Here is a 17,503-nt window from a genome sequence, read left to right as displayed (position 1 = left end):
CCCAGAATCACACACTTTAGATTCAGCCTCCTCTGAAAAATTCCTATGATTGCATGAGGCTTTGGGGGGGGGGAAGACATCTAAACATAAACAATAACAAGGATGAAAATGGATGGTAGATGTTAGGAAATAGGAAGAAAATGTTCAAATGGAAAAGGGAACATGAGATTAGGGAAGAGAAAGAATGGATAAATAAAATAACAAATATTGGAAGGAAAACAATAGAAACAAAGCTTTGTAAAGGAAGGGGCAAGAAGGGTTGAAGAGAAGGATTGAGTAGAGATAAGGATTAAGAAATAATATGTTCAGGTACAAATTCCCTAAGATTAATGTGATCATTATGTATGTCAAAAGTGGACCAATAAAATTAATTTAAAAATAGTTATTCATTGAGAAATGTTTGACTACAATCTCAAGAGATTAAAAGCAAATAAAATAAAACATAATATAGTCAATCAAAACAAAACATTGAACATGATATAGGACTTTAAAACAAGATGATAGGAAGTCAACAATAGCCACCATAATGCCTCTTGCTATCCTCAAAGTAACTACCTATACCATCAGACATAATAAAATAAAACAGAATAAAATCAATCCAAACAAAACAATGAAGCAATATGGCACTTTGAAAAAGACAATAGAAAATCAACAATGGCTACCATAATATACCTTACCATCTTTGAAATAGCTGCCCATACCATCAAATGTAATAAAATCAAACAAAATAAAACAAAACAGACTAAAACCAAACAAAGCAGGACAATGAAAATGATATAAGGCTTCAAAACAAAATAGTAGGAAATTAATAGTCTCTACTGCCTTCCATTTTTAGATGCTGCTTCTCCTTTCACTTTCCAATATCTACTGTCATTTTGGATCCCACTAACTCCTTCAGTTTTTTATACGAGGCACATGACACAGTGTTCACCCATGTGACTGAAACATTTCATCCATGAGCACGATCTCAAGTTGAATCCATTTACCTACGTACAAGATCTTTGAAGTTATCCTTCTTTATAGCTGAGTAGCTTTCTATTACATAAAAATGCCATATCCTTCTTATCCATTCTTCAGTTAATGGACAAGTTATCCCTGCTTTTTCTGGTTCCCTGTCATATGGAGCATTGTTTTCTCTCCTTTGACTTTTAGCCTAATAATTTCCTTTTGAGTTAAATGTGTTTATTGTGTAAAGCATATTGATGGCTACTGTCTTCTGATCCACTCTGCCTGTGTCTTTTTATTGGTGGACTGAGACCATGTACAGTAATGGTTATGGCCAACATGCACCAGCTCATCTCTGCCTTGCTATTTTCCTGTTGTTGGCTTCCTACTTTTCCTACTGTTTCAATTGATTGCTCTACTTGATGACCCACCTTTGTCATGGTCATTTTTATCTCTCTCTAGAATGCTCTTCAATATTCTTTGTAGGGTTAGTTTAGTGGACATGAATCTCTTCAGTTGTTCTTTGTCATGGAAGTATCTTGTTTCTCAATTAGTACTGAAAGATACTTTTGCAGGATACATCAATCTGGGTTGGAAGTTGTTTTCTTTCAAGACTTGAAATACTTCACTCTTCTTGACTTGATGGTTTGTGTTGAGAGGTCTCTTGTGATTCTGATGTGTTTTTCTTTATAGATAATCTGTTTCTTTTCTTTAACAAATTTTAATATTCTGTTCTTGTGCTGAGCTTCTGAGATCTTGATCATTATATGTCTAGGTGTAGATTAATTTTGGTTCTGCCCAGTTGGAGTTCTGTATGCCTCACTTACCTGTATGTATGTCCTTTTCCCATGCTTGGGAAGTCTTCTGCTATTAATTCTATAGATAATCTTTTTATGTCATTTGTGTTCAGCTCCCCTGCTTTTTTGCTGATATCCATCACTCTTAAATTACTTTTCTTTGTGTCCTCTTGCAGTCATTGAATTGTTATTTCCTTGTTCTTGCTATTTTTAATCCCACAAGTGCTAGCTGTAAACTTGTCTGCAAGGTCTGAAAGTTTATATTCAGTTTCTTTCAAGTGGTTTTGCCAGCTTTCAGTGGAGTTTTTAATTTCCTGGATGTCTGTTTGAATCTATTTCATGCATTCTAAATCTTTCTTATATTGTTCATTCAAGGTTTCTCTCATTTTTCTATGCTCCTCGATTTTTTCAATCTACGTCTTCTTTAGATATGCTCAGTAATTCTTTGATTATGTTTTTTATTTCTTTTACCTGAGATAGTATTTCTGATCTAGTTTATTTAATAGCCTCATGAAGCTTTTTCTTTACTTCAGTTGTCATCACTTCAAAACCTTTAGATGTGCAAATTCTAATCTCTTCTATGCTTACATCTCCTGGATTTGTTCTGTATGGGTTAGGGGCCAGATATTGCCTTTTGCTTTTTTATCTTGACAGTTTCCTGGATTCTTCCAGACAAGCCAGTTCTGGGTCCCCAGGCACTTCCTGCATTGGCTACAATTTCTCTGAGGTATGGCTGGCTGGTTCTCCTGGTCAGGGCTAACGATGGGTATTTGATGGTGGTTGGTTGGTGCATGGGTGCAGAGCTGGCTACTACTTTTTCCCAGCCTGCACTGATTACTGGTGGGAAGTGTCCCCAGTGGTGACCAGTGTGCATGTTTTGACTACAATCTGCAAAGTAAGAGATTACATTGACAAATATGTAGCAAGTTGTATAGGAACTTTTATGACACATCATGAGTTGTGACAGTGAAAATAAAATACAATTAATGTAAAGAGAATAATAGTAAATCACATCATGCTAAATATGAGACACTCCTTATATGAACAGTAACTAGAATAAAATACAATCTTCTCATTAAGAGGTTACCATTACTTTTCAAAATTTTGTGTTAGAAAACTTATGTCATGAAAACCATTGCATCTGGTGCATCAGTTGGAAAGACCAAACATGCCGACCTTTTGATCACCTATCACACCCCTCACAAATGGAGCAAGGACTACTCCAGGTCCCAATAGCAAGGTGAAACCTTGAGATTTCTTAAGTCCATTCAAAAGCCTGGAGAAGAATTCCTAGTTCCATGTTCAAGCAGTTCACATTGGATTCAAAAGACAGGAGGACATAATCTACTTGCATGCCTGATTCTGGTAAGACCCTGGGGGCACCAATTTTAGTCCATGCCTGGAGGAGGCTTATTAGTTAAGCCTCCCCGTGGTTCAGGTGAGGGAATGTTTTAACCTCTGAATGCCTGTTAAATGACTGCATTGTAACAGATGGTGAAAGCAAAAGACCATACTGCCTGTGCTCTGTGGTGATGAGGAAATCCACTCCAAACTACGGAGCTTGATTGAGTTCCAACCTGAGGTTTCATCGATGCATCTATAAAGGATGAAACAGAGAATGTACTAAGGCTCCTTCATAGTCTGGATGGTCCCAAAGTTGCCAAGAGAGAGGCAAGTAGCTAGGTAGGTTTCTGAATAGTCTCTCTTTGAAGAGAACCCATCCTTTGTCTATTGCATTATTGTTCAAGGGTATAATACACACACACACACACACACACACACACACACACACACAGGGAGTCAGAAATAGGAACTAACTCGTCCAAACCCATGGTCCCTGACTGTAGGCCTAAGAATTTTAAAAAGGACATTTTTGGCAATTATGGAGTAAAAATGAAATCAAACTGCTGAGACTCCCTGAGACTCACTAATCCCTGAGTCTGAACCTGAGAATTCTGACCTGAGAATTCTGCCTTGCAGGATACCACTGGAGCTCCCACCAGGCCACGTCTCTTGCCAGCAAGAAACAAAGCAGCCCAGGCAAGTGCTTCTCAAAGATTTCTAAGAGCGGGAGTAAAAAAATCCATCAATATGTCAAAAGTTACTACTGTTACTCAGAAGCCTGATGTAATCCATTCAGATTTTTATGAGACTGTAAAGGCTACGGGATCTATACTCCTTTAACCCTGAGGCCCCCAGAAATCTACAGATGTGCAACCTTCATTGCACAAAAAGCACTTGATATTTGCAAGAAAATCCAGGCTGATAGATTACTATGCCCTCTAGCCAAAGACCAATTATGCAAGATGTCACAGCTATAAATACTAGAAAGATAAATGCCATTCAGAATAAAATACAAGGACTCTCAAAAGCTTCAACCTGGATCAGATGACAACCCTTTCATTGGTCTGACAGGCTCAGACCAGGTCAGAGCAGGTTCCCTTCTTCAGCTGAGTCACCAGGAGCCTAAAGTCTATGTCCATATTGGGAGCCAGTGTATAACTTCCTGGTAGACAATGGAACAGAACTTTCTGCCTTCAAAAATACCCTCTGTCAGAAAAAGTGACTCTCACAGGGCAACTGGGACTCTTGCCTCTCATCCCTTCTGCCGGGCGCCAATTTGCAGCCTAAGAAGACATTCCACTAAATATGAATCCTGTATATGTCAGTATGCCCTATTCCAGTTTCAGTAAGGAACCTCTTCTCCAAATTAAAGGCACCAAGACAGCCTCCCTCTGTTTAATTCTGTACTTTCAAAATTGGCCCTAACATTGTCTGTTTTCTTAGAGAAAGGATGATGCCTGCATCAGCCTGAGAAAAATAATCACAATCCTTCGATCCCTGGTACCGGTAAAAACGAAAAAGACCAAAAAAAAATTAAAAAAAAAAAAAAAAAAAACTCTCCTCCTAGAGGTGTGGGCCAAAAATTCACCTCCAGGCTTGGTCATCAATTGTGCTCCCATATCCTAGGTCACAGGAAGCACCACCAGGCATCTAGCCATACATCAGAAACCTAAAGCAGTTCAGGACCCTGATAGACTGTTAATCACCTTATAACACTCCTCTCCTCCTGTTGAAAGAAAGCCCATTGTTACTGGCAAGTGTAAAATCTTCATGCCATCAACAATGCAACCATCACATTAATCTGTGTGGTTTTCAACCCATATGCTCTTCTTAGACTGCTTCCTCCAGATACTGCCTGATTCACTTGCCTGGATTTAAAAGATGCCTTCTTCCTCTTATATGTTTCTCCCATAAGCCAACCATTTATGAAATCTTCAACCTGCCATGCATCAACTAGTATCCCATGCCATGAATGATTCAGCTAGGAATTCAATCATATGTCTAGAGGATTCAGAACTACAAAACACTCATAGACTATAAAACTGCTGAAATACTTTTCTTCTATCTGTAAAAAACCCAGTGGAAAATATCACCCAGTTCAAGATCTCTGAGCTGTCAATTGTCAGTTCTGCCATGGTTGACCTCCATGCTGCAGTCCCACACCCATACACTCTCCTCAGTCTTCTGTTGCCTACAGCCTGCTAGTACATCTGCCTGGACTTAAAGAATGCCTTCTTCTGCCTTTTATTGGCTTCTGTCAGCCCCTCTTCACATTTAAATGGAAAGAGCCGAGTTCTGAACTCAAAAGTCAACTGACTTGGACTCAACTTTTGAGAGGTTCAAAACTTGCTGTTTCTCTTTGGACAAGCCCTCAAAACTGACTTTGCTAGTTTCCAGCACAAAATATCATTGCACTATTGATTAATGACACCCAAACTGGTAAGGCACAAAATATCTGCTGTAATATTTGGCAAAAACAGGCTACCAGGGATCTTCGAAAAAAGCACAAATTTGCAAAGAATAAGTCAAATATCTGGGATTTGACTTAAATCAGGGACATTGTATCTTAAACTAAAATGAGAAGAACCATCAGCTCCCTGAGTTCACAGAAAAGCAAGATCCATGTATGACGCCTTATCTAGAAAAGATTCCCTCTCTGCACCCTCAGCCTTGAGAATTTCAGATGTAACTTGAATTCATCTTGTTTGTCAAAGTTGCTTATTCAAACTGTCAGCCTCAGAGTGTGCCCAGTGGGCTACCTGTGCAAATACTTGGGTCCAGTCATGAAGAGCTACCTCTTCCTTTACTTCCATGTTGTAACAGCCACTGTCTTGATGAAGAAAACTGACAAGCTCACCTTAGACCAAGACCAAACTGTCCAGGTATCACATGCTGTACCTCCTGAATAACCATGGACATTACTGACTCTCCAGCAGCTAGGTCACCCAGTCTTACACAAAAATCCTTACTTGACTCTTTCGGCAATAAAACCACTCAATCCTCCCATTTAACTGCTCATCAAGCTGAACCCACCGACTGCCCAGCACTGACTGATGAACTTTTCTAAAGCTGATCAACCTTAAAAGATGAGGGTGACAAAAGTTTTTAGCATTCTGTTACAAGAAATCATCTCTAGATATGGCCCACCCTTGAGTATTGGCAGTGATAACTGGCCTGTATTTGTAGCAGAGATAACTCAAAAACTGGCAGAACTATTAAAGATTAAATAAAACTACTACAACATATAGGCCACAAAGCTCTAAAATATTGAGGAAATAAGAACATAACCCTATAGAAACAGCATATAGCCAGCTCCATAAAAATTTAGCTAAAAGACCAGCTATATCTGTGGGCATCTCTGCATACAATACAACCTAGATGCATATTAACTACCTCTAGAGTTCTTAAAGTTTCAGAAATCCAGCCTTAATCCACCATTTCAGAATTAAAAGAGACCATTCAGACAATTTTTGGAGAATTTAAATGGACCAGAAAGCTTCTTCAAGGTTCACCCTGAAGAGACAACGCACTCAAAATCCTGCTCTTGTCAATCCAGACACTGATCAGTCCATACACAGCTTGAGGACACCATTCACAGGATTGTTCCAGAACTCAAAGCTTTACTCCCCTTGATTTTTGTGCCTTTTCAGGCTGCTTCCCCAGTCCTTTGTTTCCACTTCAGCTTAAGTGTGTATTTAGTATTGTATTTTCCAGCTTGCTTTTTGCCCCCACCCTCCTACTAGCTGTGACTTTTGCCTTAGCCCTATGGATGATTGCCCTGAGAAAACAGAAAACAACCAGTAAGGCCTTTCCTTTCCTTTCTTTCTACAGAAGATCAAGATTTGACAAATGTCTAAGGCACATTGGACCCTCTCCTCTGTCAGATTAACTCCCTCACTCCCTTATCAGAGTAAGTAAATCACAATCACTAGGGGGAAAACATGTCTTTCCCTAAAAGAAAAATACTTCTACTATATTAAACATTGATAATAATAAGGGAAACAACCCACAAACTCCTGGTGTGAAACCTTCACTCTTGGGGACTTTGGCTAGGGTCCATCCTAGCCACTGACAGCTCTAACATTACTTCTTCTCGTTGAGCCTAGTCTCAGAAGATCACATGTAACATGGCAGCAAAGATTTCCTGGGGAAACTAAAAGAATGACAAAATATAGCAGAAAATGCCCCCTCCCAATCAGTATACTTTAGCTTTTATTAGTTGCTTAGTAACCTCCAATTTATTTCATTCCTGTTACAGTTCCTGTTACTTCTGATTCCCAGAATCAGCTGTTCACTGTGATGCATGGCTGGTCACTATGTTTCACATTGTGTGAACCAATCCCCAATTGAAAAGCCATTCTGCCTCTGTACTTCCCCTTCACAGTCCCATAAAATCCTCCCTCCCTGAATCTTCAGGACCTGACATTTTTTTTTTTAGGTCGGTACCCATCAACACTAAATAAAGCTGCTTCCTAATCTTGGGTGATGATGCTTCTGCTTGCCACTGCAGTACTGTATCTCTGACACTAAAGGAACAAATGTTTTAAATGTTGTAAATATTGGAATCCACAATGAAATGATACTCTCTCCATGCCAAACCTCTCTGACCATCCATTTTCCCATTGAACCTGTTCGTTAGATGAATGTCTGGAGGTAGGGACAACAGACTTACAATTTGCCAGGGTGTTTTCATTGTAGCCATCCATTCCTTTTGCTTTCAGAGTTTAGGCACACTCATGGTTTTTGTAGAACTAGACCTGGGCAGTCTCAGCCAGGGGGACCAGGCCCAGAAGAAGGAGAACCTTCATGATGACTGGAAGCACAGACCTCTAGAATGGCCAAGAGCAGTGACACCACTTGTTAAAGTCTTTTGACTTCCTTTTTCCTCTCTTGGTTTAGGGCTCACACTTTGTGACTGGCATGCAAAGCAGGAGTAAATGGATGACCTGTCTGATGTTGTAATAATTAATCTTTGGTCACTGAAGTAATAACATTTGAAAATTTGCTTCAGGAATAATAGGCAAAACAGGACATTCTATATTATTATGAATTTTATCAACTATGAAAAAAGCAATTGCTATTTTTGGCTTAAATTTAGCTGTGATTTTTTAAATAATATTCATTATAGTAAACTCCTTTGTGTGTACTCACTATTTTGGCATTAATTTCTTTTCTTTTTTTGGTACCAGGCATTGAATGCAGGACCTTGCACTTTCAGGCAGGCACTTGTGCCACTGAGCTATATCCTGAGCCCTTGCATTAATCTTTGTTCCTTCAATTTTTTACTCCCAGTAGACCTGACAGGAGGGCCAGCTGTGTAGAGTACAGCCCATGACATTATTTGGCTTAGCCAGTTTCCTACTTGGACTTTTGTCTTCTTTGAAATGTGACAGCTGTACAAATTATAAATAAGGTTCATGTAAACAATTTCTCTTACTCCTTCCCTACATACTCTGCCTCGCTTTGCCATGTCAGAACATATGAGGTCATTTTAAAATAGACTAAAAGTCCACCTACCTGAACTATAGCCAACTAAGTGCTACCTTGAAAAACAAGTTGTTGGGGCTGGGGGTTTAGCTCAGCGGCATAAGCGCCTGCCTTGCAAGCAGGCAGTCGTGAGTTCGATTCCCGGTACCGATAAAAAGAAAAAAAGAAAAAAAAAAAAAAAGAAAAACAAGTTGTTTCTCGAGGCTGTGCAGGTTCTTTAAAATCTACACTACCAGAGCTCAAAAGAACCATGCTGTGGATCTACTTAGGCAGAGAGACTGTGCACCACATAAAATGACAGCAGTTTGTTGTTCCCCTTATTCTCCTTCAACGACAGTTTCTATTTGGCCTTTAAAGATTGTCAGATTCAGCTCTCAAAAATCAATGTTTAGGCCCGAAAATCAAGAACTATGTCATTATCAGACTGGGCCTTATTTTGATTCATTAATAATAAATAATGAGACAGATTCTGGGGTCCAAAACAGACAGGAACCAGCTGAAACAGTCAGTCTTGGCTCCTTGTACTCTTCCTACGTCAATGTGAAAAGTGTTCAGTTAGTATGAGTGACAGTTTCCACCAACTGATGATGAAACTAATTTTTCTTTTCAAATGTTTGAGCAATTAAAAGATTTCTTTGGGTGAAATAAGCAAATGCTTGCTAAACAGATGAGAAGTGGTAGTGTGGTCACAGTGTGACTACTTGAAAGGTAAGAGATGTTTTTGATCTCCACAGTCATATTCCCTGAGCCAAGACTTGTAGGGAATGACAACACTCAGTCATAATTTTAATATATATTTTGACATGTTGAGCCAGATATTTAAAAATAAAATGAGAAGACATAATTTTCAGCCAGAGATTTTTCCTGAGATTTTTATATATGCTGTTTAACTGGGTGTCATATTTGCATTCTGTGTTATTAGGAAGGATGCTTATAAAACCTGTTACTTATTTGCATTGAAACAGATAATTCATTAGTTACCCATAATCCCTAATTTTTAAAGCATATTTGATTCCCATTATAGAAAAATAGGTACTGGCTATAAAAAGTGTTATGGGCTTACAACCAGGCAAAGGGGATTTGACATAGAATTTCTCAGATTTTGACTGTTTCTCCAAATTGATACTGTACCTTCCTTAAAAGTGAAAGCTCTGCCACCATTCATGATATTCAAAAGCATGTACTACGGGGCCAGTGTTGAACATGTGGGCTGGAAACATATGTCTATCTCTACTCCTGTCCAAATCCAATTAAAATACCTACAGAAGAACTTTCAAGGTACAAACCAAACTGGCACACACCTGTAGCTACTGGGAGGTTTGAAGCGGGAGGATCACTATGCATATCAAGTAGAGGTCAGCCTGAGCAAGGATCTAGACCTCACATCAAAATCAAAACAAAAACGGTATAAGCCAAATAGAGAAAGATATGTGATGAAAAGGTTGTGTAATCTAAGGTGGATGAGTAGAAATTTACTATAGATGGGAAAACTGACACCCAAGTACTTGCAAAAGTGGATGATATAAAGCAAACTGATTCTTATCTTACTAACAGGTAGGAAACTCTGAAGGCAGCACTGGATGGCAGTGCCATAAACAGCAAGACTGCTTAGAATCTGTACGTGGAGCAGTTAAACTACAGACATCCACCAGGTGGGGAAAATCAGATGCTGTCCTTATTAAACCCCAGAGGAAGAAGGATGAGAGGATCACTCCTTGGACAGGAAGAGCCATAGACTCAGGACTCGGGACTCTACGGAGAGCTGAAGTGCTGTGGCGTATGGCAGTGGTACAGCCCTTGCCTCATATGCATGAGCCTTGGAGATGCCTCCAGCACTGAAAAGCTAATTAAATAAAAATTAGAAATAAGTAAGAGTTAAAAATAAATAAATGTTGTGTTAAAGGTTAAGGTAGGGGATAAAACCATATTGCTAACAGAGACATTAAGTAATACTGGGCATTCTGCAATACAATCCAGGTCTGTGGCTCTCAACCTGCCCTGCTGAGCTCCGTGATTTCTGGCTGTGGAAGTCACCAGCCAAGAAGGAATCAATAGAACTCCTTGTTGTGGAAAATGGCTGAACCAGGAGAAGAGACCTGAAGACCCTAACATTTGGGGCCACAAGTAAATAGCCTGTTTTGTTCAATTACCTGAAATGTGACCCACCTAAACTCGCAGATTTTTCATTTAGCTCCTTCTCTCTCAGGCCTTATAAACAATCTATCAAAGATCATCAGGTATTTGATGAAAGCCACTAATGTGAAAGACAGGGGAAAAAATAAACATGAGAGAAGCAGAACTCAGAGGAAATAAAAGTCAGATAAAATTAAATATAAACTATAACAAGTATCTCAGAGAGAAAAGCATAATATTACATCCATGGACTAAGCAAGAATGCTATAGTGAAGAAATAATCAGACAATCAAAGAAATCCTTGATTTTATCAATAAGGCCACTTAAATAACACATTTAATAGAAAAGATAAAGAGATGTCCTGCATGCTGTGGCCACATCAGCTTGGACAAAACCACAGTGTGAACATCTTGCCTAGAGCCATACCAAACTTGAAATCGAAGGTTTCCTCAGATTTCCTGATGTCTTGAGATGCCTGGAAGCTGCACAGGGAATCTGATGAGTAGTTTTCAACGGACAGTGATCACTAATGGGGAAGTGGAGCTTAGAGATGCATGTTGTTTGATTTGTAAAACAAAAGCCAAATGATGTTTCTTGCATTGATTCATTGGATGACAAATTTATTGTCACTATATTATGTGATCTATATGGCATAATCTGAGAAAAATGAGATTGGAAGCTGACAAGTGAGATGGTCTTTAAGAATTCTAGAGATTAAGTTATCTTCCTAACAATATATATATATGTATTCAAATAGTTTAAAATATATATGCAAGATAGTTAAAATAGTTACACTACTAATTGCTATTAATTCATTGAAAAAAAAGATTTGTGCTTATATTGTCTGATTCATTTTCTATGCCTAAGGCTTACAATCTGAGCAACTACTTTGAAGATAACAATATGGAATGTATTAACCATTATTACTTTCCTATTATCTTATTTTGAAATTTTGTATTATTTTTTTCTTTTTAAAATAAAAAATTCCCCCCAAAATCTTTCCCTCTATGATTCAGACCATGATGAACCCTGGATACAACCCTACATGTTTGGTTTCTAAAGACACAGACTTTATGATCTTGATTCACTATAACCTATGCTACTATTACATTGTTTTTTGTTTTTTTTTTTTTTTGTCATCCTTCTTACACTCCTTTTTATTGGTTATAATTAAAATCTACTTGGGTCAGTATGTGAGATACATAAAAACATACACTAAAAGTCCTAAGTCACTGATACAGGTAAATCAGAGTTATCTCTTTCTACCATGGCTCTTTGCCCAGGTTCCTGGTAGGTCTGTAGTGATCACCATCTATTAGAGTAGCTATCATGTCTGAATGGAGATGCAAAGGAGATTTAAGATATGTGCAGGATTCCAGCACCCATCTGTCTATATAAATTTTTTCTCAGGACACCCTGAATGGGTTAAACAAAGATAGGTGACATATGCTTTGCAAATTCTTTAGTGATAAATGTTTGTAGTTTTACAAAATGCACACTTTTATCCCTCTGGTCTTAGATTTAGTTTAAATGTGTGTGCTTCAGTTAATAAAACTGAGAAACTCATTTAATCTCTCCTTAAAACTTTCATAATTAGCAACAAGTGTTCTTTCAAGCTTTAAAACAGATTGATATAAATTGTTTTTTAAGAAAGTACTTGAACACGAGATCACATTTTTATGTGTTTTTATAGGGCTGAATTTGTGGCAAAATTGTGAAAGGCTTATTCAGCATGGGCAAGGCCTCATGTTTGGTCCCCAGTATCACACACAAACAAAAGGTCTCATTTTTCACGAAAATTCTTTATTCACTCAGTCTGCATTCTGCTCCTTTAAAGACTGATGTGGCTCAACATAGTTGTTTATTTTGCTGCTTTAAGAGACGACAGAACAGGTGAAGACATCAGATGCTTGCTCTGTTGAAATTGTGCCAGAGTTCACGTTGCTTTAAGATAGCCTTTTTTTTTTTTTTGTAACAAAATCCTTTGTTGGGCAGTACTTGTATTATTCAGAATAAAGTGTCTGTGTTTTTTCTTGGTAAAGGACTGATAGTATTGTAGATATATTTGAGAATCAAAGTTATAGGTAAATTTTCACCAGTATTAGTTCTGTTAGTAAACTGAAAAAATGTAGGTTAACATCCAATAATAAACACATTAATAAACATATACTTTGCTCTTGCTGCTATAAAGATTCTGTTGATTTGAAGAGAAACAATGGTGATGTGACCTTTCACTTAACTATCACTCTCTTCACTAAAAAAGAGGCGATGTAAGCTCAAGAAGGAAAACTTTGCAGTTAAACTCCACAGCCGCGCACATACTCGGTGAGATCATGGTTTTGACACCGATTCCTCCACGCCACCCTGTACAGAATAGTGAAACACACAGAGAAAAAGTTAAAACATGCCTTCATTTTAGTACACATATTCCAAATCCACTGAGGTAAAAAATATTTTATCAAAAACAACTTACAGCCTCTAGCTAGACCTGGGTGTTTCTATGAGTGGAGGCATGCCCACAAGTTCCTTGCCCCTCCCCAGACTCTCAGTAGACCAAGAATGCTAAACACAAATAGTTAGAAATGTTGCACTGGACATTTACTTATTTTACAAATATTTTCATGATACAAAAAGGAACTACAAGAGTATAAAGAATCTTCAAGCCCCCAAAACCCTAAAATAGAGTTGAAGAGGAAGAGTAAGCTACTGACTGAATCAGTTAAAAGTAGACTACTGTTGATTTGGTCTCACATAAGCCAAAATCTGCCATGCAGTGCTCAGGACACTTTGGTCCTTAAAAGTTTTCATCTCAGTGGGTAGGCATGGGGGTAACATGAGCAGTTTTCCCCATTAACACTTAAACATACCATGCTCTGATGCCTTGTGGATCTCTCACAACCCTCTTGGCACAGTTCACAGCCTGAGTGATGTCATCTTGCAGCAAAGCTGAAAGAGAGATGATGAGAAGTGAAAACAACTGTGACAGAAATTTCATCTTAAATTTACCTGCAGCCAGTCAACCCTATTCGCTGCTGTATCTATTTCTCATTTATTAAATCCACTAGAAGATCTGTTGTTATTAATATGATAGGTCATCTTTGTATAACACACTGTTAAAAAAATATGTCTAATGATATTTTATGCACCAATTCTACATTAAAATTTTATCCAAAAGAAACATAAGAAATGTAGCCAAATATGTATGTATAAAGGTCTCCCTAGAAATTTATAAAAGGAGGGGCTGGGGATTTAGCTCAGCGGCATAAGCGCCTGCCTTGCAAGCAGGCAGTCATGAGTTCGATACCTGGTACTGATAAAAAGGAAAAAGACAGAAAAAAAAAAAAAGAAATTTATAAAAGGAAACAACTGGAAAAATTTAAGTGCTTAATAGAGTTAGATCAATAAATTATAAAATATTCATATAGTAAAAAAAAATTCATATAGTAGAATTCTGTTCACCCTTTAAAATGTTAGTATGGATTTGTATTTGTCAGTTTGGAAAATAATTTTGTGGAAATTATGGAAAATATTATAAAGCAGCATATATTATTAAATATCTGTATAAACACAATTTGATCACATGCTTGTGATCAAATGTAACATGTATACATCAGGTAACATGTATACATCATCCATACACATTTGGGAAGAAAGTACACCAAAATTTACCAATGGCTGTAAGTCTCTTTGAAGTAAGATTATGGGTGCTATATTTTTCTGCATATACTTTTCTCTAAGTTTTATTCAGTGACTATAGATTAGTATATGATAGAAAATATTTTCAAAGCAAATCAAATAGATTAAAACAAAATATTCTAAATGTATTTTTTTCTACTGGGAATTTTAATATTTAAAAATTTAATAACATCAGTTTTCAGTATCTATGCACTATTTTCCACACCAACAATTCAACATTATTTAATTTTAATATGAGTTCAGGAGTCTAATATTCCCATAACTTGGCATGTAGTAAATTATGTATTCTTTTTCTAGAAAGAAAATGAGCTTCATCTCAAATATGTGAGTTAAATTATTGTGATAATTATTACCTTGGACTCGTGTTTTTGGAGAGGCAAACTAAAGCATTTAGAAATAAAATATCTGGATACTTCTAACTCACTTTAAAATCATTCAGAAGAAATACATATCTAGTATATGAACATACATATGTATACTTTATACATATATAGAAAACAATATGGCCAAATGTTAATAGCTAAGTTAGTTAAGCATATAGGTATATTTCAGCTTATTCTAATTTTTTATATATTTAGGAAAGTTTATAATAAAAGATAAAGCAATCAAAAAGGTATCAGATAACCAAATTATTCCTGAACTATCCCTAGTAAGAGGAATGACATTGTTCTAGACAAAGCATCAATGAGACCATTTAGATTAAATTTATACGTAATTTCAGAATATTTTGTATGTTAAAAGTCTCGGACATTTTATATTAGCTTTTTATTTCTATTGAGTTTAATTTTCATTTTTTCGCTGTGCTGAGGTTGGAACCCGGGAACACCTGCATGCAGTCAGGCACTGTGCTATCTCTCACCGGCACTGACTTTCTATTCTCTCTTCCCAGATGCGTCCTGCCCATCACTGCAATACCACCTTGTCTTACCGTTGCAGGATATACCACAGCCATTAACAGCTCTCGGGGTTTTGCCATCATTGCACCAGTAGCGGCTATTGATCTGGAATATCCCATAATCGGTGCTTCTGTCTCCAGGATTGTAGTTTGTAGCTCGTGTGTTATAGCTACTCTCCCATCTGGCTAAGCACACCCCTGAAATAATAAAGCAAGATAAAGTACTTTTTAAAATATTAAAATAGGGCTGGGAGTTCAGCTAGGCAGCACAAGTGCCTGCTTGGCAAGTGCAAGGTTTGATCCCTGGCACACGCACACACACACACACACACACACACACACACTATATATATATATATATATGTTTCTTCTAGTACTTTAATTCTTCCTCTGATTTCATTCCTCAGGTAATATCCTGCTTAGAATAGAACAAACCTACAGAGTTGTTGAGAGATTTAGTAAATTTATAATAAGTACAAATGGTGATGAAAAACTGCCATTTTTTTAGTACTGGGGTTTGAACTCAGACCCTCATCCATGGTACATAAGCATCCTAATGCTGAGCCACATCCCTCATTCCTTTTATTTTAATTTGACACAAGATTTTTGCTAAGTTTCCCAGGCTGGCTTTGAATTTGTTATCCTCTTGTCAGTAGCTGGCATTACAAGCAGCTTACTGGAAAATGCTTTTTATTACAAAAATATAAAGATTTTTCAGAGAGAGAGGGAGAAATACTATACTGCCTAAAGGTGAGTTTAGATGTCAAGTTAGAATCCTAAAAACAGACTACGGAATAGGTTATTCTATGATTTCATCCATCTATTCATATGCTCATTCAGAAGTAGTTATTGATGGAAAATGTTTGACTACAATCTGAAAAGTACAGTGATAACATTGACAAATATGGAGTAAGTTGTTAAGTAACTTTTCTGTGTGATACATCTTGAATTGTGGAGACGAAAACAAAAAAAAATATTTAAGTCAACCTAGAGTGAGTAAGAGAGTAAAACTTTCCATTTTCAGAGTTCCTTTTATGAACAGTACCTGGGAAACAGGTTCTTTCTTCCAATTTTTGAGAGGTCAATGTAATTTTTAAAATGTTGCTCTGAAGTCAGGCGTGGTGGTGCATACCAATGATGCCAGCACCCAGGAGGCTGAGGCAGGAGGATTGCTGTAATTTCAAGGCCAGCCTGGGCTACATAGTGAGTTCAAGGCTGGGCTGAGCTACATAGTGAGACCTGGTCTCAAAACAGGGGGCGGAGAGAAAGAAGAAGAGGAGGAGGAAGAGGAGGGAGAAAGAAAAGAAAGAAAGAAAGAAAGAAAGAAAGAAAGAAAGAAAGAAAGAAAGAAAGAAAGAAAGGAAAGAAAAAAAAATTTTGCTCTGAAATTCTTTTCATGAGTGACAAATTTAAGGAAAAAAAGATAACCATGCTCAGAGCCCACATTCCGAACTGGCCTCCAACATATCATTTACTCAGCCTTCTTGGGCCTTTGAGTCTGAGTAAGAGACCAGTCTAGCCAGTCTGGGAGAAGACCGCAAATCCTGTGTGAGGCAGAATGTGTGGAATGTTTCCCTCTCCCGTCCTCCGTCCTTCTTCTGACATCTCTGATTCTGAATGACTAAACCGATATTTTCACCATTGTTAACTACTCAGGCTCACAGAGAAACAAATGCGTGTATTTACTCAAAGCCCTTCTGCTACGTATCTGTTCCATATGTGTCCAACTCTCTGGAACTAAGATGGAGACTTACAGTTTGCCAGGCTGATTCCCCGGTAGCCATCCAGTCCATATCTCTTCAGAGCTCTGGCAAGCTCACACCTTTCAAAGATCTTCCCATGGATGGGGACAGAAAGGAGGAGCAGCCCCAGAATAAGGAAAGCCTTCATGTCGGCTGGGCAGCCAGACTTTGGGCTGAGTAGGGGAAGTTAGCCACAGTATTTATTATGTTTTAAATTCCTTTTCCTCTGGTGGTTTGGGAGCCCCACCTTCTGAGCTGTGTGCAAAGCAGGAAGCACTTTTTGATCAAAAAGGATATTTATTTTTGCTTATTCTTCTTCCTCTTCTTCTTTCTCCGTCTCTTCCTCTCCCTCCTCCTCCTCTAAATGTATGAAGAGTAATGTTCTGTGCATGGTGGCATGCACTTGCACTCTTAGCTACTTGAAGGCTGAGACAAAAAGATCACAAGCTGGAGACCACCCTGGA

General features: G+C 37.8%; 1 protein-coding gene across 1 annotated transcript; it reads right to left on the bottom strand.

Annotated features, from left to right (window-relative positions):
* Window positions 1-12,489: 12,489 nt before the first annotated feature.
* On the bottom strand, window positions 12,490-17,247 carry LOC100732231 (lysozyme C). Its single transcript, XM_003476095.5, has 4 exons — window positions 17,052-17,247; window positions 15,331-15,495; window positions 13,574-13,652; window positions 12,490-13,070 (listed from the first exon to the last, which is right to left on the bottom strand). Exons 1-4 carry the CDS (start codon window positions 17,185-17,187, stop codon window positions 13,004-13,006), a joined length of 447 nt encoding a protein of 148 aa, XP_003476143.2. The 5' UTR covers window positions 17,188-17,247; the 3' UTR covers window positions 12,490-13,003.
* Between the last annotated feature and the right edge of the window lie 256 nt (window positions 17,248-17,503).

The sequence above is a fragment of the Cavia porcellus genome, unplaced genomic scaffold, assembly GCF_034190915.1.
Source record: "Cavia porcellus strain 051 isolate PalLab524CR breed Dunkin Hartley unplaced genomic scaffold, mCavPor4.1 scaffold_8, whole genome shotgun sequence".
Classification (NCBI taxonomy): Eukaryota; Metazoa; Chordata; class Mammalia; order Rodentia; family Caviidae; genus Cavia; species Cavia porcellus.
Note: the sequence above shows the minus strand (reverse complement) of the source record. Positions and strands in the feature narration are given on the sequence as shown.

Bases quoted from the DNA above. Each gene is read 5' to 3' on its own strand.
- LOC100732231 (XM_003476095.5), bottom strand. From the start codon at position 17,187: ATGAAGGCTTTCCTTATTCTGGGGCTGCTCCTCCTTTCTGTCCCCATC. The intron at 15,496-17,051 runs GTAAGTCTCCAT...TTATTATTTCAG, and splicing joins GGGAATCAGCCTGGCAAACT to GGGTGTGCTTAGCCAGATGG. The intron at 13,071-13,573 runs GTATGTTTAAGT...TATTCTGTACAG, and splicing joins CCACAAGGCATCAGAGCATG to GGTGGCGTGGAGGAATCGGT.